The 26,079-nt window shown below is 42.9% G+C and overlaps 1 protein-coding gene across 1 annotated transcript in view; it reads left to right on the forward strand.

Annotated features, from left to right (window-relative positions):
• Window positions 1-20,558, forward strand: part of hs1bp3 (HCLS1 binding protein 3) — a 43,756-nt gene extending 23,198 nt beyond the window's left edge. Inside the window, exons 5-7 of the mRNA XM_060934667.1 lie at window positions 7,684-7,805; window positions 12,227-12,365; window positions 19,686-20,558. Coding sequence (XP_060790650.1) covers window positions 7,684-7,805; window positions 12,227-12,365; window positions 19,686-19,926 — 502 coding nt within the window. The 3' untranslated portion in view covers window positions 19,927-20,558. The remainder of the gene's footprint in view (window positions 1-7,683; window positions 7,806-12,226; window positions 12,366-19,685) is intronic.
• Window positions 20,559-26,079: the final 5,521 nt, after the last annotated feature.

Raw genomic sequence — 26,079 nt, forward strand, 5'->3', positions numbered from 1 at the left:
CTGTTTGTGGTGCATAATATAACCAAACCTCCTTTCATTATGCCTGATTTATCAGTTTGATGTTACTGGACATCTTCCAGAGCTTCATGCCCGTCAGCAATGTTCCAAATAAAGGGACTATAAAAGGTCAATCATTTGCACTCTGTTTTGGAAAACTCTCATCCTTATCTCTCTTTATGGAAATGCTTTTTATAAAACCCAGCTAAGAATTCTCAAGAACCTGATGAGGAACCGTCTCAAGAGTTCTCTTAAAATAATAATAATAATAAAAAAAGTTTATCTCTGTCCATTAGTGCCCTGCTCTGACTTGCGAGTGTCACTCGCCTGTGTTTATTAGTGAGCAAAAAAGGAAATGGCCATCTGGTTTATTTTGAATTGAATGGTGACGTATCGATCAAATTATTGTTGATATTCGGTTGGTTGAAAAACAACTTGATTTAAGCCTAGGTCACAACCGGACGTACGATTTTTTGGCATTTCCCAAATCGCTGCGGTTTTTTTTGTTCGTGGAGAAAGACGCACGTTGGCCGTAAGTTTGTCTTGCAACCTGAAAAAAACGTAAGTGCCCGTAGAGTTTGTTTGACATGACAAAGAACCTCTGCGGCCAGTCTACGGCTTGAAAATCAGCACGTCACACGCGCGGCCTCCATGCGTTTCACGCGTGCCCTCCGTGCGTTTCTTGCGTTTTTTGCATGTAGACCGGCCGTAGGAGCACGTACGGCCGGTTGTGAACGAGGCATTAGTTGTGTTTAAAAAAAAAAAAAAAAAAAAAGTGTGTGGATTCAGACCAATTGTCGACTGTCTAGACTTTTAAAATAACACTACTGATAAGTACCATTTGAATAGTCAGGGGTCACCACCCACCCTGAAATAATTGCAGTGTTTTGACCAGGAACATGGTACTCTGATGATTTGCTTCAGAGTCATAAGGTTCACTTTTGCTACGTCACTATGAGTCACAAGCACGCTTACTGGGAGTGAGCTCGTGTGTGTCTCGTGTTTAGGGACTGTCTGTAATTTCTTTAAAAATGTTATGCATCTGTTTCTCTGATGTGACTCTGTAAACAGTCTCCTCCACCCACATTTTCTAACAAAGCACACTTCTGTTTTAAATCGCAAACCTTTTATAGGCCTTTCTTTGGCTTCAGAAAGGATATGGGATCTGAAACTGAACTGTTGTGACGCCATTTGTTATTTATCAGTGTTCTGATGAAAAGGGTTCTGCTAGTTTAGAGGAAAGATAGATCACTATCTGTGAATTGACTGAGAAATGGTACTATAGTTCCAGATTATAGAACCAGTTGAATATTAATTTTTCACGTCCAATGAATCTGTAATGCAATATTGTGTCCATGTGCATACATGTCAACCTATACGGGATGTCCGTATTTTATACGGATTTGATTCAATAAACGTAGTATACGGGTGTATAAATAAAGTTATACGGATTATTTAAAAAAAAACTTCAGTATTTATTTAGAGCTATAATCAATTCCCATGATGATAAAAGAGCACATAACATTTACAAATGTACTGTACACCACAGACAGCCAGTAAAGAGTCTTATGAAATCGCGCGTTATCTTGTGGTAGCAAGACTTCATTCCACTTTTGATCATGCGCACACCGCATTGCGAGAATCCCGCCAACCGGGAAGTCATAGACGCCGGCTTCTGCGTAGAATCATACGTCATCCGCGCCCGAGAATAAAGATGCCTCATTCATGTGCTGCGTTTAACTGTACCAACAGGTTTGCCGTCCAAACGAGATCACATGGGATTACCTTTCACAGGTGAGACTGGAAAAATACTTTTCATTGTATTTGGTCATTATAACGTAATTTTACGAACAGATTTTCCTGAAGTCTCGCGCATAATAGCCGCTCGGTGAAACCTGTCTCCAAACAACGAAGTATTTCCTTCGTAACTACGCTGATAACACTTTGTGTTTTTGTCAAACATTAGAGCTTTGTATTCATTCTGAAGGTTTATTGTTATTAATATTGAATAAAAAGTAACTGGGATATATCATTGTTAATTATCATTCAAATTTTAGGTAAATTATTTTAATTTGCATCTTATACGGATTTTATAAGGGAAATACGGATTTTGGAGGTTGGTTATACAGGTTTGATTGACCAAAGGTTGACATGTATGCATGTGTGTAAAAAAAAAAAAAAATATTATAAACATTGAACCTGTCAGTTGTACAGTCGTGGCCAAAAGTTTTGAGACTGACACAAATTTTGGTTTTCACAAAGTTTGCTGCTTCAGTGCTTTTTAGATCTTTTTGTCAGAGGTTTCTAGGGTATACTGAAGTACAATTATAAGCGTTTCAAAGGTTTTTCTTGACAAATGCATCAAGTTTATAGCCTAGTAAACTAGACCCACCCGCCTAGCGGCCAAAAATATTTTTGCCTAGCGAGTGGGTCTAGCCTCGCACCATATAAACAAAAACACCCCGGGCATCAAATCGTGCCCGCCAATCACAACGCAAGGTTTTTGTTTGAATTCTTTGGGCGGGCTTTTGCAGGAGTGATGACAAAGCTGCGCGACGCTGGAGAAAGCGCAACAGGAAAGATGGCTACGGCTAGTGAACAGCACGCGTTTGACTCCGCTTTGGAATCAGTTTTAGAAGAATTAGACTTGGAGTTTTCGTTGAAACATGAGCAGGAAGAGGCTCTCCGCTCATTCCTTTTCAAGAAGGACGTTTTCGCTGTTTTGCCGACCGGCTATGGCAAAAGTCTGATCTACCAGCTGGCTTCGCTGGTAGCCAAAAGGATGGGGCTAGTTTGTGCAGTACGAAGAATTAATAAACAGCTTTGAAACATTACTTTTTGATTGTTTCTTATTTTCCCGTTATTTTTAAATTTAAGGGAAATTATTTCACCAAACACCACTAAATAAAAACTCTCAAAAACAGTTTAAGCAAACCCTTGAAAAACACTTGAAAAAAAAAGAGTTATGTGGTACAGACTCCAAACTTGTGGTCATTATCTCCAAACTTCTTAATATCTAGAACCTGTTTATTAATTAATACGCATTTTGAAAAATTATTTAATTTCAAGGCCTCCCCCACTGCTTTCTGTCGCTCTGACTATGTCACAGTCACTGTTGCGCTGATTGGTCAGAGCGTTGGCCTATACGCACAGAGACAGTTTGAAAGACAGTGGGTTGTTCCTCCCACACCCGTCGGAAATGTCTACGGATTGAGGCCAGACTAATTATTCACATTTAGTCTGGCTTGCCAGGCTATCAAGTTTATGCAAAGAGTCAATATTTACAGTGTTGACCCTTCTTTTTCAAGACTCCTGCAATTCACCCTGGCATGCCGGATATCAGGTTCTGGCCCAAATCCTGACCGATAGTAGGGATAGCGAAAACTAAAAAAAAAAATCTTGACCAACCACCGAGCCTCATTAGCCGGTTAAAGTCGGTTAACCTATGAGTTTAACAGGGATGCAAACGGCACGACTTTTGGTGGATGCCGCCTTTTTCACGGCTGAATCGTGCAGATCCGATTTTTTTTTGGGGGGGGGGCATTGGAGTGTCTGAATAATTTCATCAGAGTAAATTCTGTATTAAAATTACTAAATAAGCAAATGCTGTTACAGTCCATGAAACATAGGAAGTATGAGAAGAAAACAGTAAATCAGAAAGCTGCGCACGTTTTCGCGGAAGCAGCCCAAATGTGCGCAGCTTTCTGATTTACTGTTTTCTTCTCGTACTTCCTATGTTTCATGGACTGTAATGGCATTTGCTTATTTAGTAATTTTTAATACAGAATTTACACTGATGAAATTATTCAGACACTCCAACGCCCCCCCTAAAAAAAAAAAAAATCAGATCTGCACAATTCAGCCATGAAAAAGGCGGCATCTGCCAAAAGGTGCGCCGTTTGCATCCCTGTTTAAAATTCTAGAATTGGAATTATTAGAATCTATTCTAAATCTAACCGCGAGCATCCGCACATTCAGTCCCAGTCGCTGCCCTCCACTCACATTACCTTTTCTACAGTGCGAAACATTTAGTCAGACGCGGCACTGATGTCGAGGGGTTTGTATTGGAGCGGAGGACAAATGGCTCCAGCTTAGAGACAGTTTCAGTTGGCCATGATGGCGTTGAAAATAAAGTCAAATGCTAGAAGAAGTACATAACATTCTGTGATGAGAATAACGGCATTAAAATAAAGGCTGTTATAACGCCGGGTAATCTAATTAATTAGCTACAATCGTTATAAACGCCATTACCAATATCAACACGCCATTACTGCATGGTATTGAAGTTGCTCTGAAGCCGTCACCGACTTGGCTCACAGACATAAGCTGCGTTTGTCACTCCCCCTCCAGACACCGCTGTCATTTCATTCTTTCCCCTTCCCTCCAAAAGTCGGCATCTGTGCCTTTAGTTTGTGTGGAGAGATATGATCTGCAGTAACATGCATTATTGGCTACAGACCAAAACATACTTTCAGAATGCACTGGCCAAGGCAGGACTAAACTCGATGTGCCTTCTAATAATAATTAAAAAAAAAAACAGAATAGCAATTTGTAAGCTAAAAAGCCTGTGTCTACACTCTTCTCTCGCCGAGTGGCAGCTGTCTTCAACTGGGGTGGGAGGGTGGGACATGACTGAATGGGTGTTTCTGATTTGTCAGCTGTCGTCCTTACACCGCATGGCATGCCCCAAGCGTTTACAACACAGAATTCCAGGTTCTCCACTCCAAAATCGGCAACTGCAAAACGATTGATTTTTAAAAATTTTTTTTAACCGACAACAAAAAAAAAAATTAACCGGTTGACGTTGATTCGGTCAACCATCGGTCAAACGGTCATCGGTTAACATCCCTAACTGATAGCAACCCATTCTTGCATAATCAGTGCTTGGAGTTTCACAATGTTTGTTTGTCCACCTGTTTTTTGAGGATTGACCACAAGTTCTCGATGGGATTAAGAGCTGGGGAGTTTCCTGCCCGTGGACCCAAAATTTCACTGTTTTGTTCCCCGAGCCACTTGGTTTTCACTTTTGCCTTGTGACATGGTGCTCCATCATGCTGAAAAAAGCATTGTTCATTACCAACTTGCTTCTGGGTCGTTGGGAGAAGTTGCTCTTGGAGGATGTTTCGATACCATTCTTTATTCATGGCAGTGTTCTTAGGCCAAATTGTGAGTGAGCCCAGTCCCTTGGATGAGAAGCGAGCCCACACATGAATAGTCTCAGGATGCTTTACTGTTGGCATGACACAGGACTCATGGTAGTGCTAATGTTTTCTTCTCCAAACAGTCTGAAAGGGGCTTCATCAGAGAAAATAATTTTACCCCAATCTTCTGCAATCCAATCCCTGTACTTCCTACAGAATGTCAGTCTGTCCTTGATGTTTTTTATGGAGGGAAGTGGCTTCTTTGCTGCCCTTCTTGACACCAGGCCATCCTCCAAAATCTTCGCCAAACTGTGCGCTCATACCTGCCTGTTGCCATTCCTGAGCAAGCTCTGCACTGGTGGTGACCCGATCCCGTAGCTGAATCCTCTTTAGGAGACAGTTCTGGTACTTGCTGGACTGACTTTCTTGGGCGCCCCGAAACCTTCTTCACAGCAATTGAACCTCTGTCCTTGAAGTTCTTGATGATCTGATTTAAATGGTTGATTTAGGTGCAATCTTACTAGCAGCAGTATCCTTGCCTGTGAAGCCCAAACAATGATGACTGCACGTGTTTCCTTGGAGGTAACCATGGTTAACAGAAGAAGACAATGATTTCAAGCATCCCTCTCCTTTTTAAAGCAACCAGTCTGCTCTTCCGATTCAATCAGCATGACAGGGTGATATCAGCTGCCTTGTCCTTCTTAACACTTTCTCCCGAGATAACGAGCTCATCACTGAAATGAGGTTCGCAGGTCATTTTGTGGCAGCGCTAAAATGCAGTGGAAATTGGGGGGGGGGGGTTTGTGATTGTTAATTTTCATGGCAAGGAAGGACTTTGCAATTAATTGCAATTCATCTGATCGCTCTTCATAAGGGTAGTATCTCACTGGGCTGCAACAGCTTGCGACAAATTGCGAACGTCATTCGCGAGAGAGTTTCAAAAGTGTCTCGAAACATTCGCGAGGCTTCGCAATTTCCTCGCATGAGTCGCAAAGTGTCGCTCCTTCGTCGCTGAAATTTTGAACATGTTCAAAAAATTCGTGCGACAAAATTTCTCTCAAAATAACCGCAAATGCGTCGCTGGTGTCGCAAAGCCGTCACGAACCCTTCTCAAGTCAGTTTCCGCGAGACAGGAAGTGCGAGTTGAGACAGGAAGTGCGAGCCAGTATCTCGCTGGGCTGCGACAGCCTGCGACTAGTTGGAGATACAATTGTGGTAAAATATGCAAATATCAATTCAGTGGGATTCCAAGTGAAAATTGTTGCTAATTTGCATATTTTATCGCCACTGTTGTGTCTCCAACTAGTCGCAGGCTGTTGCAGCCCAGTGAGATAATCTAGAGTCGATGCAAATTGCCACTATAAAAACTGAAGCAGCAAACTTTTTGAAAACCAAAATTTGTGTCAGTCTCAAAACTTTTGGCTGTGACCGTATAGAATTTCCATTATACACAACATGACACACTGCCTCAGAAAAGCTCACCGCATCCTCAAGGACCCATCGCATCCCGGACACCATCCGTTCAAACCGTTGCCTTCTGGAAGGTGTTTCAGGGCAAGAACCAACAGACTGAAAAATAGTTTTCATGCCCGAGCCGTAACAGCACTGAACATGGACACGCAAATAGCATGAACACCCGAAATGTGCAGTATCTTTTTAATTTTTTTAACGTGTCTTAATATTCATTCATCTCATCTCATTATCTCTAGCCGCTTTATCCTTCTACAGGGTCGCAGGCAAGCTGGAGCCTATCCCAGCTGACTATGGGCGAAAGGCGGGGTACACCCTGGACAAGTCGCCAGGTCATCACAGGGCTGACACATAGACACAGACAACCATTCACACTCACATTCACACCTACGCTCAATTTAGAGTCACCAGTTAACCTAACCTTTGGACTGTGCCCGAACCCGGACCTTCTTGCTGTGAGGCGACAACGCTAACCACTACACCACTGTGCCGCCCCTGTCTTAATATTGATCTCTTATTTATCTTTTATGTTCTGTGCAGGGCGGCACGGTGGTGTAGTGGTTAGCACTGTCGCCTCACAGCAAGAAGGTCCAGGTTCGAGCCCCGTGGCCGGCGAGGGCCTTTCTGTGTGGAGTTTGCATGTTCTCCCCGTGTCCGCGTGGGTTTCCTCCGGGTGCTCCGGTTTCCCCCACAGTCCAAAGACATGCAGGTTAGGTTAACTGGTGACTCTAAATTGACCGTAGGTGTGAATGTGAGTGTGAATGGTTGTCTGTGTCTATGTGTCAGCCCTGTGATGACCTGGCGACTTGTCCAGGGTGTACCCCGCCTTTCGCCCGTAGTCAGCTGGGATAGGCTCCAGCTTGCCTGCGACCCTGTAGAAGGATGAAGCGGCTAGAGATAATGAGATGAGATGTTCTGTGCACTGGCAAAGGACAGCCAACCAGTTTCGTTGTACTGTCCTTGTGCATTACAGTGACAATAAAGCTCTATCTATCTATAGTAAAATGATAGAAAAATAAGCAAATAATCCCTTCATACTCTACTTATGCTTTCTAAAATTATTTTGTGCTTATAGGGCGAAGAAGAAGACTAAGCCTGCCAAGCCAGCACAAAAACCTGTCGCTAAACCCAAACTCACTCTGTTTGATGAGGAGGATGATCCAGACAAGGAGCTTTTTCAGCCTGCGGTAAAGAGCAGTGAGTGATCCTTTTTGATTGTGTTACACCAAAAGTATACGAATGAGCATGCTTACACAGTGTCTTGGACAATGTAGATGTGTTTAGGGTGCAATTGCCAGCAGGCTTTTTAGATTTAATCTTATGGAAAACTTTTAAAAAGTACAGAGTGACATCAAGTTTTTTTTTTTTTCCTTTTTTCCTCCCCCTCCCATCCAATCAGGTCACAAATTGCAGGGTAAATAAGGGAAAAAAAGCATCCATGATAAGAGTGCCACTTTAGTGCGCAAATATAAACCGATTCAGTCAAATATATTTCACTACCAATGCTCCCACATTGCAGTAGAACTAAAAATAACCACTTGGCTCTTTTGGGACATTCACCAGTACTCAATTACCCCTTTTCCATCAAAGCAGTTCCAGGGCTGGTTCAGGGCCAGTGCTTAGTTTGGAACCAGGTTTTCTGTTTCCACTGACAAAGAACTGGCTCTGGGGCCAGAAAAACCGGTTCCAGGCTAGCACCAACTCTCTGCTGGGCCAGAGGAAAGAACCGCTTACGTCAGCGGGGGGGCGGAGTTGTTAAGACCAACAACAATAACAAGACCATGAAAGATCGCCATTTTTAAGTGACGAGAAGCAGCAGCTGTACAAACGCGAAGTCATTTATTATTGTTGTTGTTGTTGTTGTTGTTGCTGCTGCTTCTTCCATGTTGTTTTTGCTTCGATATTCGCGCCAAGGTTTATGCAAACGTAGCGACGTAACTGACGTATACAGCGACGTAATGACGTATACAACGACGTAACTGACGTATACAGCGACGTAATGACGTGGCTTCCTTTAGCACCGCAAGCGATGGAAAAGCAAACTGGTTCTCAGCTGGCTCGCGAGTTGAACGAGTTGTGAACCAGCACTGGCCCCGAACCAGCCCTGGAACTGATTTGGTGGCAAAGAGGCAAATGTGATGTCCCACATTAAAGGAGAACCGAAGTCATTTTTAAACTTGCTTTATTTCTTAATTAACGTGTTATTCAATTACGTTTTCGGTTTTAGTAACCTTATATCGTGACTCGTATTGGCAACTAATTGCAATTAAATATTATACTTATCGGCCTGTTCGGTTTTTATCCATGTTGAATTTAGTTCGTTTGGTCCACGGCAGGCGTCACTTATCCGCGCGATCTTCACGAGACTTGTGCGAGACTTCGAAACGTGAAGTGTCAGCCAGGTGTCAGTGCCGCCATTTTGAAAACTGTTTTCCAAACGAAATATTGCACAAAAACGAGTTTAAATGAGGATTACTGCCTACTTTTTTTCAAACTTTCCTGATCGCTATCAAAACAAACAAAACTTCCGGCTTGATCACATCAGCATTCGAAAGAGGGCGCGCGCGTCTTTTGACAACGTTGGCAGATGTTGGTCACTTTCGCTGTGTCCGAAATCGCTCCCTACTCACTATATAGTGAGGACGCCATTTTGTAGTGCTGTCCGAAACGATAGTGAGGATTATTTACACCCTGTATAGTGCACTCAAAGTATCCCACAATGCATCATGAAAAGTAGTGTACAACCGATCGTCACTAACCAAAGCAATATATCCCATCATGCATTGCGGTCGCGCTGAAAGAAATCAAATTAAAAGTCTCAAATTTGATTTAGGGTGGCACAGTGGTGTAGTGGTTAGCGCTGTTGCCTCACAGCAAGAAGGTCCTGGGTTCGAGCCCCGTGGCCGGCGAGGGCCTTTCTGTGCGGAGTTTGCATGTTCTCCCCGTGTCCGCGTGGGTTTCCTCCGGGTGCTCCGGTTTCCCCCACAGTCCAAAGACATGCAGGTTAGGTTAACTGGTGACTCTAAATTGACCGTAGGTGTGAATGTGAGTGTGAATGGTTGTCTGTGTCTATGTGTCAGCCCTGTGATGACCTGGCGACTTGTCCAGGGTGTACCCCGCCTTTCGCCCGTAGTCAGCTGGGATAGGCTCCAGCTTGCCTGCGACCCTGTAGAAGGATAAAGCGGCTAGAGATAATGAGATGAGCGGCAAAGAAGAAAGAAAGTTTTCAGCCTTGATTTAAAAGAACTGAAAGATGCAGGTACTTTGTATTGATTAATGTGGGAAATGCGCTCAGTATAATATGGATTTATCACAAAAACACACGCATGTATTTATTATTTTGAAAACCCACCCGCCGACTGATCCAGCACGTTTTAATTGTGCGACAGTAATGATGAAAATACCAGCGTGACGGACTAGTGTCTGAAAGCTTTTTTTTTTTTTTCATTTTACCAATGAGCTTACTATATAGTCCTTTTATATAGTAATTCCCTATATAGGGAGTAGTGAACGAGTGAGCGATTTCGTACACAGGGTATGATTTCCGCTGTACGTTTTACTTCCATCCTACAATGTCTCGCACAGGTCTCAACGAATCTCGTTTACGGCCGTTGCTTTTACATATGGACTGATATATTACAGAGCATATTTCAAACACTCATAACTTGCTATAGCAGCGACAAAATAGTGATCAAAAATGCATTCCGATATTTAATAAAATGAGAAATAGAATTTTGATAATAAAAAAATTGTCTTCAGTTCTCCTTTAACTGTGGCTGCAAACAGTCCAGTCGCACTTGGTTTTCTGCCTCCGCAACCACATCGAAGGCAAACAACCTTCTCATCAGATTTGCTGATGATAATTCTAGTCTAAATGGCAAGCTATGCTAGTTATGTAGCTAATACGCGCCAAGACTAGTAGGAGAAAATTGTGATGGTTACTGTGTGCACATGGCAGCAGCTGCTTTCTTCATATTAGTGCAAAACGGCATCTCTGACCAGTGAGAGTTCGGTTTAAAGCTGTACTGCCTTTCAGATTTTTCAAGTGTAGGTTATAAAAAGAATTTTCCCTGACACCCAGTTATTTTTGTTTAGTGGACTGAAAGCTACCGAATTCGAATCACAGACTTCCAATTTTATTAGGTTTTTTTTTTTTTTAAAGGGGAACAGAGGGCAATATATAGAGTAAATATAACAATAAAACACACATTGACGAACCTTATTCAAGACTTACAAAAGTTTTTTGTTCTAAGGTTGGAAAGTTATAGTGTTTTGAAAGTAGCTCGAGCAAACCATTTCCGCAGTTTGAACAGCCCGCCATGATATTAATTTTATCCAATCAGAATGCACGTTCATTTTCTCTGCGTAACACTCATGACGTATGTATGTGCCCAGTTGTGTTGGCTCATTGAGGTTGGGAATAGCACGTGTGAATCGGAAAGTAGGATGAATTGTAAGTGATCGGCTACACAATGCCACAGTGTGTTGCTTTCGGGTGTAATAACAGGACCGATGGAAAGCATAACGATCCTCCAGACGTGTCTTTTGCGGGATCTCTTCGTATGATTCGACAGAGCTGTCGCTTTCACTTGATGCGCCCGATGCCATGATTACACGCTTCTCTCCTAGTGCAGTGGGCAGGGCTGACGTCACGGTCTTTTAAAAATGGCGACTCTTGTGCTGTTTAGCGTACCGACTATTATATTTACAATTATCAAGATATTTCGTTGTTTTCTAGTATATAAATTTGATAGAATACTTAAGAATATGTTACTTTGTCACATCAGCAACTGTATATATTATATTTGGTACCCCTTTAAATAGAACAATTAATGAATTTAGAGCCACGTGGCCCTAAATTCCCCGTTGTATTTTCCTGCTTCACCATGACCCAGTTCAAGATACTACGTCATGCATCACGTGGTGGGCTTTCCCCGTTCGCGCAAGGCATTGTGGGATACAAATCTGAAACAGGAGAGAAAAATGGAGGATGCGAATGAAACGTGAAAGACCGACTACAGTAACGGAAAGTGAGAAGAAAAGACGTTATGTTATATACGAAGGAAAGGAAACGCAGGACCAAACTAATAAATATCGGCGCTCAGCGAGCACCTCGGTGTGATCAGCTGTTTGTTTAGTGACAGAATGATGGAACTGTCAGTGCACGGTCAAAGGTAAACCTGTAGATGGCAGTAATGCAACACTGTGGATGCCAGCTGCCGTAAACCCCAAAAGAAGAAGGTAAACCTGCGCATGCGCACACGGACTTCCTCTGTCTGCTTGACTGCATGAAGCGAGCGATTTCATGCACATTATTTGCTCGGGAATCTCCTCAAATTAAATAACTTCCCAGCCACAGAATGGCGTGGTTTTTTTTAGATATTGCGGACGTAAACAAACATATATTGTTTATGAAGTTTGTTCATTGTATAGAGAACTAAATTTCACTGATTTTTATGAAATCAAAAAAGTGTGAAAGCATATTAAAACTGAAAAACCAAAAAACTGCAGTATTTCTTCCTAATCATTCAGTACAAACAAAAAAACGTGCAGAAGATGTGTTGGCGTTGATGTATTGAATTTAATTAGGTATCATCTTGCTTCCGCTGCACCTACAGGTGACGTGAAATTGTTCGAGGACCCGGATTTAGGTGGAACGGTCTCTCTTGGAGATTCCTTGCTGCTCCCTAATACCTACCAGAAGAGTGAAGCCTCTACGATCACTAAACTAGATGAAGATGTGGATGATCTCTTGAGGTCAGTCCTTGTGTCTCCTTCACTCTCCTGCAAGGTCAAGCTTTTTGTCCTGTAGTCAGGGATGAGACTGACCAGGTGGAGAGAATAGCCCAAGAATTGCAACAGCAAACTCTATTCCTCAAAAAAAGTATTTTGTTTCCTACATTTGGGCCGATGCTACAAAGCATTTTGAAAAAAAATCAGATGAGAGAACCACAAGTTTAGCATGTTTTGTTAAAGTAACAAGGTTATATCTTTTCTGTTAACCATGTTTGGTGTTTGGAGGAAACGCAGCATGAACCCATTAGAGCATTACAGACTGGAAAAACACAAATCTTAGTGATGTTATCTGCTTTATAAATGTGTGTAATAGTTTGCTTTGTCGTTCTGTTTGGTTTTCGCCAAATGTGGTGCTGTGCATCATGACCAAACATCTCTATCTTGTTCCTATCAGTCCAAAGGATATTGTTTAAAAACCTTTGTGATTGTTCAAGAAATCCATATTCTTTTTGGAGAGAAGGGATTTTTTTTTTCCCTTGGGCGGCACAGTGGTTAGCTCGGTCGTCTCACAGCAAGAAGGTTCTGGCTCCTAATTACGCCCAATGACTATGGAAGTAGGAAGGGTGTACTTATCTGCCCCCCCCACCTGGTTTCTAAATGTTGGTTTACTTTTTTGGGGGGGAAAAAATACTACACTTTGAAATCTGTTGTGTTTCTTGTCATCACGTGAGGCAGTGTTGTAGTCAGGTCACTAAACCTTGAGTCTGAGTCCAGTCTCAAGTCCCCAGTGTTCAACTCCGAGTCATTAAAGAAAATTTCGAGTCGAGTCCGAGAACAAGACTCCAACCGCACCATTTGAGGCCATTATTAAAAAATGTTCTGTTTCCGGTCCACCGGCCAGGTGAGTGCCGTTTGTACGGTTGAAATTTTTTTTTTTTTAACGCCGGTTTTTCGACATTTTTTTCGGGTTCGTAAATCTAAAATCGAACTTGACATTTCCGCATTCCCAGGGCTTTCCACTAAGGCTCATACTAGCCAGCCATGACAAATAAGTAGCCAGCCGGGGGGGGAGTAAACACAAAATAAACTCCTGTGCACGCAGTTCCCAGGATTAAATGTATTTTCCACAGACCATTTATTTATTCACTTTACTCAAATACAAAGTAAAATGGCAGTAAATCTTCTTTCTTTTCTTGCGTATTGCATCATGAGGCGTTCCTGGCTTGTAAATCTCTTATTTTCGGTGCATGACACATTCACGCAGCTGAGCATGCTATGAATTAACAACGACAACGGTCTGCAGTGGCGGCTACACAATTAAACACTCAGCGAACATTTCTCCATTTGTGTATGAAAATACACTCCAACCACTCAGTTTGGTTTCATTTACAACCAACGGTGTCTATTGATGCAGCACGTAATTGAACGAGAGAAGACTGGTTTACCGGAGACAAAATAAGCATTATCTCTGCTTCTGTTCCCTCCGACGCACTACTGCTTCCGCCGAGTGCACGCGCACTCTGAACTGAATCAGCTCTGCGCATGCGCCGTGCGGCACAAAAAAATGGCAGCCACCATGAAGGAAGGAGATCCGGAGTTTTCAAACATCTGCTTAAGTGTGAAATCGCAAAATGGTATTCTAGCGAACAACAAAATAGTAAAGATTCAGAAAAACAAATCATTCAGTGATCATTTTAATAGTGTAATTTCATCCGAACTAGGCCTAACGGTCGATTTAGAACTACAAAAAGTCCGTGTGTCGGACATTTTAAGTACCTTTTGTAAAAGTTTTGCAAATGTTGCAGTCAGCATTTAAAATGCTAACAAAGTTTTTGTACAAGTTTCAGTTGATTAAACCGTCATGTTTTATTAAATGTGTCTGCTTTTGTAATAAAAAAGTACTGAAAGAAAAAGCAAACACAGCATTGCGATTTCTTATCCATCCATATATTAAAAAAAAAAATCCCTCCTTCCTGACTGAAAATTTTTTTGCTCACCCGGTGGACAGGAAACGGATTTTTTTTTTTTAAGGATGGCCCGACGGTGTCCGTTTTAGCGCCATTAACATTAGTTTGTTCCTGAACATGACGTATGAACAGGTGAGTGTGAAGTATTCTGTCAGAGATGGTTGGGAGATGGATGTAAGTGCAGAAGGTGTGTTTATTAATACAAGTGAAGACGGTAAACAATTCAGAACGCCAGGCAAAATCGTGAAACAGGCAATCGGTCGAGCGAGGCACAAACTGGCTATCGTAGACTCGGCAGAATCAAAGATGAAATCAGGAAACCAAACAAGGAAATAAGGCTCGGTAACGTGTCAGCAACGCAACTCAATACTTCGCAAAGTAAGGCCGAATCCCATTTCACCCCTTGGACCAACCCCTTAGCCCTTCCCCTCCATTTTGCGCGTTCACGTGAAGGGGTAGGGGTATCCCAATCCCAGTTAACGCGGAGGGGTAGGGGAAGGGGGAGGGCTTCTGTACCCCTCCAAACGGAGATTTTCCTGGAGCTGACTCCGAACGAAGGGGTTTGAGTGATTTCCCACAATGCCATGCGGATTTCAGCGAGATTTCATGCGGATTTCAGAAAGATGGCGGTTCCCGCGGCGAAAGATTGTCATAAATGTATTTTCTCCATTATTTACGTGTTTTAAGTTGTTATCCAGAGGAAACACGCCGTTTGATTCGCTTTCGAGCTGAGAATGAGCAGCGATTTCTGAAATCCAAGCTGCTGCTAAAAAGCTTTGGGAGTGAGTATTGTTTTCGGTTGCTTTACTGCGTACGTTTTGTTCTGTTATTCTCGCTTTTATTGTTTACATGAGTGTTCTGACACCTCATTCTGTCGGATGTGGTGCACGAAGCGATATCCCATTCAGTGGTGTTAGTTAACAAATCACACCCTGCCAGCAGAGATTTCTGGTTCTGGCTCTGACTGTAGCGGCTGGTCGCAGCCAATGACGCATTTGGTCGCGTTTTGCTAACGTAAACGCTGACGGAGGTACGCGATGACGTATGCGATCGTTGAAGGGCTATCCCAATACGTAAGGGTTGAATTTCAAGCCCTATCCCTTGTAGCTCAGTTTCAAGGGGAAGGGCCAAGGGGAAGGAGGAGGGGAAGGCGGAGGGGTAGGGGTAGAAATTAGAATTGGGATTGGGCCTATGTGTGTTTTCACAGGTTTCATATAGGCGTGCTGATTGCGACTTAATCCTGTGCAGGTGCGAGTCGTTTACGGGGCGCATGCGAGAGTCCGCTTGGCACACGCGCTGTCCAGAGCACGCCCGAGAGTCTGTCTGATGCACGCGCCAAGGCATGCAGGTGTGACACTCTTGCACGAAATTGGTCCAAAAATTAATGTAGATGTAAATATCTTATGCCAAATTGTGGCATGTTACAAAAAATAAAATAAAAATCCGAGTGCTCGTCTCCAATTTACGAGTCCGAATGCAGTTAATGCACAAATCTGAGTCCAAGTCCGAGTCATCAGTGCTCGAGTCCAAGCTGAGTCATGAGTCCTTAAAATTAGGGCACGAGTCGGACTCAAGTACTACAAGCCTGACGTGAGGTTATTCGTTTGTTTATAGAAGTAGGTGAGGACCAAGCAGTTATTATTTAAGCACTGATAGATGAACACACAGGTGTACTTTATTGTTCTCCTGACTATGAATATTCAGTTGCATGCATCACATTTTGAGTGCACACTGAGAACTCAACTATTCAGGTCACCAATGATGGGCCTCATTTATCATTCTTTTTATAAAGTTGTGTATAAATGTTTGCTAAAGCCAAACAGAACTAAAAATTTCTGCCAGATTCCCAAAAGTTTCAAAAGGGCTGGTTTTCTTCATACTCGTGTGTGTGTTTGTGTTGATTACACCACAAGTGTTGATTACAAGTACAAAATACATTCTTGACACAACTTAATTGCATGTAGTGACGCCAAAAAAAAAAACCCACACATCTGTGAAGGTTCAAGTGGATAAACAGCTGGGAGTGTGACCTGAACGATCAGGGTACAGGCTGAAATGGAATTTCTTTTGACTCACTTTTATGTCAGTAGTAATAATAATAATAATAATAATGGCTTTTTTCGGGCAGCATGGTGGTGTAGTGGTTAGCGCTGTCGCCTCACAGTAAGAAGGTCCGGGTTCGAGCCCCGTGGCCGGCGAGGGCCTTTCTGTGCGGAGTTTGCATGTTCTCCCCGTGTCCGCGTGGGTTTCCTCCGGGTGCTCCGGTTTCCCCCACAGTCCAAAGACATGCAGGTTAGGTTAACTGGTGACTCTAAATTGACCGTAGGTGTGAATGTGAGTGTGAATGGTTGTCTGTGTCTATGTGTCAGCCCTGTGATGACCTGGTGACTTGTCCAGGGTGTACCCCGCCTTTCGCCCGTAGTCAGCTGGGATAGGCTCCAGCTTGCCTGCGACCCTGTAGAACAGGATAAAGCAGCTACAGATAATGAGGGGAGGCATTCCTTTCGAGAGTTCAACGTGTATTTCTCTTTAAAAATTCTCTCAATCTTCCGTATTTAACGAAGCAAACCTAGCCCTAGCAGCCATGTTTGCTTACAAATTGTCGCAGTCACTCGCTAGCGTGGAAGTTTTACGTCTCCGACGTACGACGTTATGTTGTCTTGACAACCATGCTATATCATAAACCATATTCAACGCTAATTCTCCATTGGGTAGAGTGGCGTAATACATGTAGGATAAGCCATATGCTAACAATATTGCATGCTATCAAGCCAAATGAATAAAACCCACTAGAAGGGAATAGAACACGTTTTTATTCCATCGAAAAAGTGCCCTGTATGTATAATAATTAATATTTCATATTAATATAATTGAAAGGTTTGTTTTGTTTGTCTTAATTTATGGGTGTGTGTTGGCTGCCTTATTTTCTCCATATTTAATTGATTCTGATTTGGTTTTTGCATGAATTTTCTCGATGGTGTTGTCTGTCCCTGACCTAGCCTGAGGTTGTGTTTCTGATAGAGATTTCAAAGCACTTCTGTATGTCGCTCTGGATAATTGCTGTAAATGTAATAAAAATAAGCAGTTGAACTTTTTGACAGTATAATCCGAGGTCAAGATTTACTTTAATTAGTCATCTTATGCTGAAATTTGAGCATGAGCAGGGTGTGGTGTGGTTACACACACCCCCAGTTGTTTTTCATGCATAGCCTGTTACTATGAAGAAGAAGAAACCTTTATTCGTCACATGCGCACTTCAAGCACAGTGAAATTCATCCTCTGCATTTAACCCATCTGAAGCAGTGAACATACGCGCACACACACTCAGAGCAGTGGGCAGCCACACCAGAGCGCCCGGGGAGCAGTCAGGGGTTCGGTACCTTGCTCAAGGGCACCTCAGCCCAAGGCCGTCCCACATCAACCTAACTGCATGTCTTTGGACTGTGGGGGAAACCGGACCACTGGGTTCGAACCCAGAACCTTCTTGCTGTGAGGCGACCGTGCTAACCACTACACCACCGTGCCACCCATTTACAGGATTTGACGTTTATTTACAGTGGTGCTTGAAAGTTTGTGAACCATTTAGAATTTTCGATATTTCTGCATAAATATGACCTAAAACGTCATCAGATTTTCACACAAGTCCTAAAAGTAGATAAAGAGAACCCAGTTAAACAAATGAGACAAAAATATTATACTTGGTCATTTATTTATTGAGGAAAATGATCCAATATTACATATCTGTGAGTGGCAAAAGTATGTGAACCTTTGCTTTCAGTATCTGGAGTGACCCCCTTGTGCAGCAATAACTGCAACTAAATGTTTCCGGTAACTGTTGATCAGTCCTGCACACCAGCTTGGAGGAATTTTAGCCCATTCCTCCGTACAGAACAGCTTCAACTCTGGGATGTTGGTGGGTTTCCTCACATGAACTGCTCGCTTCAGGTCCTTCCACAACATTTCCATTGGATTAAGGTCAGGACTTTGACTTGGCCATTCCAAAACATTAACTTTTATTCTTCTTTAACCATTCTTTGGTAGAACGACTTGTGTGCTTAGGGTTGTTGTCTTGCTGCATGACCCACCTTCTCTTGAGATTCAGTTCATGGACAGATGTCCTGACATTTTCCTTTCGAATTTGCTGGTGTAATTCAGAATTCATTGTTCCATCATTGATGGCAAGCCGTCCTGGCCCAGATGCAGCAAAACAGGCCCAAACCCTGATACTACCCCCACCATGTTTCACAGATGGGATAAGGTTCTTATGCTGGAATGCAGTGTTTTCCTTTCTCCAAACATAACACTTCTCATTTAAACCAAAAAGTTCTATTTTGGTCTCATCTGTCCACAAAACATTTTTCCAATAGCCTTCTAGCTTGTCCATGTGATCTTTAGCAAACTGCAGATGAGCAGCAATGTTCTTTTGGAGAGCAGTGGCTTTCTCCTTGCGACCCTGCCATGCACACCATTGTTGTTCAGTGTTCTCCTGATGGTGGACTCATGAACATTAACATTAGCCAATGTGAGAGAGGCCTTCAGTTGCGTAGAAGTTACCCCAGGGTCCTTTGTGACCTCTCCAACTATTACACGCCTTGCTCTTGGAGTGATCTTTGTTGGTTGACCACTCCTGGGGAGGGTAACAATGGTCTTGAATTTCCTCCATTTGTACACAATCTGTCTGACTGTGGATTGGTGGAGTCTAAACTCTTTAGAGATGGTTTTGTAACCTTTTGTAACCTTTTCCAGCCTGGTGAGCATCAACAATGCTTTTTCTGAGGTCCTCAGAAATCTCCTTTGTTTGTGCCATGATACACTTCCACAAACATGTGTTGTGAAGATCAGACTTTGATAGATCCCTGTTCTTTAAATAAAACAGGGTGCCCACTCACACCTGATTGTCATCCCATTGATTGAAAACACCTGACTCTAATTTCACCTTCAAATTAACTGCTCATCCTAGATGTTCACATACTTTTGCCACTCACAGATATGTAATATTGGATCATTTTCCTCAATAAATAAATGACCAAGTATAATATTTTTGTCTCATTTGTTTAACTGGGTTCTCTTTATCTACTTTTAGGACTTGTGTGAAAATCTGATGATGTTTTAGGTCATATTTATGCAGAAATATCGAAAATTCTAAAGGGTTCACAAACTTTCAAGCACCACTGTATACCTGAACATAATTTTCACTCTGAGTTGTGAAACAAGACATTCGGATTTTAGTCATTTTCGGTTAGTATTTATTATATAAATAAATCCATAAAGAGACCACAGTTCACTTGTAGGACAAAGACCAGAATTCATAGCTACTGTCTCGGATTACTCAAAGATTCTCTCTCTTTTTTTTGTTTTTTCTCCCTTTTGTTAGGGTGGAGGAGGATTTGGACAAACTTTTAGCAATCAGTAAACCAGTGCAACCAAAGCCAGCTGTTGGCCCGAAACCAGCAGTGAAAACCAAGCCAGTAATTCCACACAAGCCGTCGTCTGTGGCACAGACTGGTCGAGCGCCTCCTCAGCCTGCCGTGGTCCAGGCAATGGACCAGCACGACATCTTAAAGTATATCCAACAGAACGAGGCTGTGGCCAGTGAGGACCTGGACCTTTTTTAGCTTTGTTGTTCAGGGATTTTTCAGGGTTTCAGCATAATGACACTAAAACATCCTTCTGTTAATCTTTATCTCGGTTTAGACATTCTCACGAGGACAGGAGTTTTTATCTGACCTGTTGTTGTCATCAAACTAATATTGGTTCTCTGACATTGTTGATTGTTCACCGTGAACACTAAACCAAACAGCTGATTATCATGCTGGAATTAGCCCTGTATAATTTTTTTTTTTTCTTTTCACATGGATACAAATTATGCAGTGCACTAATGCACTTATGCGCAGTTTCAATGGACTTCAGTGTCATTAGGACTGTAGCATTGTTTTTGCATATAATGACATCCTGACATTAATCAATTTATAATATGTAATTCATAGTATAAATTGAATGATGGTAGAATATCATTACTCACAATGAAGGGGGAAAAAACTTAACGTTATTCTGGCCGTATGCACTTATTTTGATAATGTACACTGAGTTGATTTTGATGATGGAATTATGGAAATCTTTAATAAAGAAAATAAATAATATCGTTGTTGTTATTTTGTTAGATGGTATATAGAAAACCCTTTAAAAAATTTTTGATTTGTATAAGACATGCCATTTCTGTAGCTGCAGAGGATCATTTATATGTTTGAAAGTGGTTATTTACTTAATAAACACCTGTACTTTGGAGAATTTCGTTCTCTGATTTTTTTTTTCCTTCACCTGTTGCTTAAATCAAACACAAGGTGGCGATAAAACATTAGCTGCTCTTTGGACTTGCTTGAAATCCTTGAAGATGTTTCACCTCTTATCTGAAAGGCTTCTTTGGTTCTATCTGACTAGTCAGGAGTTTCAGGTATTTATCCTCTAGTGGACCAAAAACAACCCTAAAGAGAGTCATTGAGGTCACACGGGTCGTTGACCCCAAACTGGTCAATGACCCGTGTGACCTCAACCCCCATGTGACTTCAACGACTCCTTAGGGTTGTTTTTGGTCCACTAGAGGATAAATACCTGAAACTCCCGACTAATCAGACAGAACTGAAGAAGCCTTTCGGATGAGAAGTGAAACGTCTTCAAGGATTTCAAGCAAGTCCAGTTGCCTTGTTTAGCACCTACGGATTATGATGACCTGGATGACTGAGAACCTTCACAGACATGCACTACCGTTCAAAAGTTTGGGGTCACCCCGACAATTTTGCGTTTTCCATGAAAAGTCACACTTTTATTTCCCACCATAAGTTGTAAAATGAATAGAAAATATAGTCGAGACATTTTTCTGGCCATTTTGAGCATTTAATCGACCCCACAATGCTCCAGAAACTCAATCTGCTCAAAGGAAGGTCAGTTTTATAGCTTCTCTAAAGAGCTCAACTGTTTTCAGCTGTGCTAACATGATTGTACAAGGGTTTTCTAATCATCCATTAGCCTTCTGAGGCAATGAGCAAACACATTGTACCATTAGAACACTGGAGTGAGAGTTGCTGGAAATGGGCCTCTATACACCTATGGAGATATTGCACCGAAAACCAGACATTTGCAGCTAGAATAGTCATTTACCACATTAGCAATGTATAGAGTGGATTTCTCATCTCATCTCATTATCTCTAGCCGCTTTATCCTGTTCTACAGGGTCGCAGGCAAGCTGGAGCCTATCCCAGCTGACTACGGGCGAAAGGCGGGGTACACCCTGGACAAGTCGCCAGGTCATCACAGGGCTGACACATAGACACAGACAACCATTCACACTCACACCTACGGTCAATTTAGCCCATGTTTACATTAGACCGTATCAGCGGATCATCAGATTAACATTTTTAAAACGATTAGTGTGCACACAGCAACACCAATACACGATTTGCGTGCACACAGCAATACCAATACACGGATACGCTCGGCTCCGCAGGCATCCTGCGCTCCAAATCACTCCGCCCTGAACAGCGAGTGCCCTCTGGAGGGTGCGCACTCCGGCCCTGCGCAGCTCACAGAGCGCGCGAGTGAAGTGAACAAGCTGTGATTCGGGACTGAGCCGCTGTGTGTGTGATCCCAGCGCATATCACTTACCACTTGCAAGTGGAAGGATGGGCAAGCCTAAAGACCATCATAACTACACAATGGGCAGTATTTGCATCAGTATTTGCAGTATTTTCATACTTTTATACTCTTTAATGAAAGGTGATACAAGGCAGAAGTCCGCGCCGTTTTTCAGCAGTCGCGTCACATGAACAACGCCAGCGAATCAGGAAGGTGGATGTCACAGTGACGTTGTCCAATGAGACGCCAGCCAGAGCTCAGCACAGCGTATCCGCGTATTCTCAATGTTTACACAGCACCGGAGCTGACACGATCTGGATTGAATACGTGGACGCTGGCGGATTCCCGTTTCCCGGCGTTTCCAGGCAGTTTAATGTAAACGGACAGTGCATCCGCGAACACCCGGAGGAAACCCACGCGGACACGGGGAGAACATGCAAACTCCGCACAGAAAGGCCCTCACCGGCCGCAGGGCTCGAACCCGGACCTTCTTGCTGTGAGGCGACAGCGCTAACCGCTACACCATCGTGCCGCCGGAGTGTATTTCTGATTAGTTTAAAGTGATCTTCATTGAAAAGAACAGTGCTTTTCTTTCAAAAATAAGGAAATTTCAAAGTGACCCCAAACTTTTGAACGGTAGTGTATTAGCTGCTCTTATTTAATAAAATGTGGCTCGTATTATTTCCAGATAATGTTAATGTACATACATATTCTATCAGCCTGCTAAAGGGTTCACAGAATATGTGGTGGTGTTTTTTTTTTCTTTTTTGAGGTGTAGAGAGACTAAAGGTACTGGAAAGCACTCCCCCCCCAGGCTTGACTGCACTATAGTGCTGCATTACCCATAATTAGTCATGTTTAAATGATCAATTTGACCATCTCATCTCATTATCTCTAGCCGCTTTATCCTTCTACAGGGTCGCAGGCAAGCTGGAGCCTATCCCAGCTGACTACAGGCGAAAGGCGGGGTACACCCTGGACAAGTCGCCAGGTCATCACAGGGCTGACACATAGACACAGACAACCATTCACACTCACATTCACACCTACGGTCAATTTAGAGTCACCAGTTAACTGTTTAAATGATCAATTTGACCATTTGGGGAAAAAAAAGGTCAATGGCCCAGAGGGCTTCCAGTGAATTAATGCTTGGAAAAGTTTATTTCTAGTTCTACTTACTGTATATTTGCTGTATATTTCCTAAGCTGGGTAGTCAGTGGGATGTTCCTACTTGTTCTACCATGTTGTTATGTCGCATCTGGCTTTATTAGGGATATAAAAATGATGATTCATATCTGTAAAATATATATATTTCTCTAAAGCTGTTTTGTGACGATGTCCATTGTTAAAAGTGCTATACAAATAAAATTTAAAATTCTGATGATTAAAGTCTTTATTATAGAGGAATGTTCGGGAACTAGCCTTAGGGAAGTTAAAAGTGATCCAGTGTAAGGGTATGAAGTGTGGAAGACTATATAATTATTAGATTAACGAGCAGGAAGGGCTTGTGTTTACCAGACGATTTTGACGAATGGTGTGTTTTGTGCACATTTTATGTGTACCGGCAGTTATACTAATGTTAACTTTAATAGCAAACTATGGCTCCGAACTAACTTAAAGATTTATGTGATTGCCCACTGGCGGTATGTGACCATAAAACTCATGGAGGAAATACCAGAATGACTTTGCAGTGGTCAGAGATGTAATGATTCTGGCCTGAGAAACAGAAGCGCATTTATCATGTGTGTGTATCGTAAAATCAGAAGTCAACTGTGCTGAGAGAACAGTACTACAGGACACAAAGGATAGTAATGATAGTGATAGGACTTATAAATGCTTTTTATACAGTTTCTGCTTTGACAGTGATGAGTATATCTGAGTAAAGAGTTTGGAGTTGTAAGAAATGTTAGTGACTCCTTAGATGTAATCTGATATTAGGCTGTTAAGATAAATGGAGACACAAACTTTTGCAAACACAACCACCTCATCTCATTATCTCTAGCCACTTTATCCTGTTCTACAGGGTCGCAGGCAAGCTGGAGCCTATCCCAGCTGACGACGGGCGAAAGGCGGGGTACACCCTGGACAAGTCGCCAGGTCATCACAGGGCTGACACATAGACACAGACAACCATTCACACTCACATTCACACCTACGCTCAATTTAGAGTCACCAGTTAACCTAACCTGCATGTCTTTGGACTGTGGGGGAAACCGGAGCAGCCGGAGGAAACCCACGCAGACACGGGGAGAACATGCAAACTCCGCACAGAAAGGCCCTCGTCGGCCACAAGGCTCGAACCCGGACCTTCTTGCTGTGAGGCGACAGCGCTAACCACTACACCACCGTGCTGCCCTTCAAACACAACCATATTTCTTAAAAAAAAAAATCAAGCCTGTGTAAAATAAATGAAAACAATGTGAAGATTTGCAAATCATGGAAACCCTATATTTCATTCAAAATAGTATAAAGACAATATAAATTTTGAAAAAATTAAATAATTTTTTTTAAATATATGCTCATTTGGAATTTAATGCTTCCAACACATTTCAAAAATGACATTCAATGTCCCGACAGCTAGCCGCTGTGTTCGGGGATCAGGTCGTCGAGGCCCCTGCCTTCGACTGCCACCCAATCCACACTGCACAAGTCCCCTCTGGCTACCTCTGTGGGTGGTGAACCCACAGGAGGTCAGGCCCACATCACCGTTTCAGGCTGAGCCCGGCCAGGCCCCGTGGGCAAAGGCCCGGCCACGAAGCGCTCGCATACGAGCCCCAACCCCTTATGGATAACAATCGATCAAGGACCGTGACATCGCCTGGTATGGCACAGCCGGGGTCCCACCCTGGAGCCAGGGGCGAAGCTCTTGATTTACCGGTCGATCTATGTTCTGACTCTCACCTATGGTAATGACCGAAAGAACAAGATCACGGATACAAGCGGCCGAAATGAGTTTCCTTCGCAGGGTGGCTGGGCGCTCCCTTAGAGATAGGGTGAGAAGCACAGTCACTTGGGAGGAGCTCGGAGTAGAGCCGCTGCTCCTCCACATCGAGAGGAATCAGCTGAGGTGGCTCGGGCATCTCTTTCGGATGCCTCCTGGACGCCTCCCTGGGGAGGTGTTCCAGGCATGTCCCCCCGGGAGGAGGCCCCGGGGAAGACCCAGGACACACTGGAGGGACTATGTCTCTCGGCTGGCCTGGGAACGCCTCAGTGTTCTTCCCGAGGAGCTGGCCAAGGTGTCTGGGGAGAGTGAAGTTTGGGCTTCCATGCTCAGACTGCTGCCTCCGCGACCTGGCCCCGGAGAAGTGGAAGAAGACGAGACGAGAGACATTTCAAAAAGTTGGGACGGGACTGGAAAATTTGTGTAATGCTAAAAAAAAAAACACCTCGTGAAACACTTCACAACTAACTAAGTTAATTGGCAATGGGTCAGTAATATGATTGGGTATAAAAAGAGCATCCCAGAGAGGCGGAGTCTCTCAGAAGTAAAGATGGGGAGGGGTTCAGCGCTCTGGGCAAACAGTGCAAGAATTTAAGAATAACATTCCTCAATGTTAAACTGCGAAGAATTTGGAGATCACATCATCTATGATACATAATATCATTAAAAGATTCAGAGAATCTGGAGAAATCTCTGAATGCAAGAGACAAGGCTGAAAACTGACACTGGATGCCTGTGATCTTCAGGCCCTCAGGCGACACTGCATTAAAAACCGATGTGATTCTATAGTAGAAATCACTTCATGGGCTCAGGAACACTTCCAAAAACCATCGTCCACAAACGCAAATTAAAATTCTATCATGAAATCCACATATAATAGAACCTATATAATAGAAAATAGGTTGTATTTAGTCATATGACTTGCTTGTGAGTTTACTTCCGGTGAATGAAGTGGTGGTCAGGCAAACCAATTTGGCTGCTGTTATGTAAAGAGCTAGTGAAACCATGTCTGACTATTTTCGCAGTTTAGAGGCCAATGCATGGTCAAGATGCCTTCAAAAAGTTGCGCTTTGCAATGGGATAGATCCTTACACGCTAGTCAAGAAGGATTTTTCTGATGATTTGAAAAATTATCCATCTCTTGAGTTCCCTGACATCTCAGACTACCTGGTGCTGCAGACACCGTTCTACACGGACA

The sequence above is a fragment of the Neoarius graeffei genome, chromosome 11 (assembly GCF_027579695.1).
Source record: "Neoarius graeffei isolate fNeoGra1 chromosome 11, fNeoGra1.pri, whole genome shotgun sequence".
NCBI lineage: Eukaryota > Metazoa > Chordata > Actinopteri > Siluriformes > Ariidae > Neoarius > Neoarius graeffei.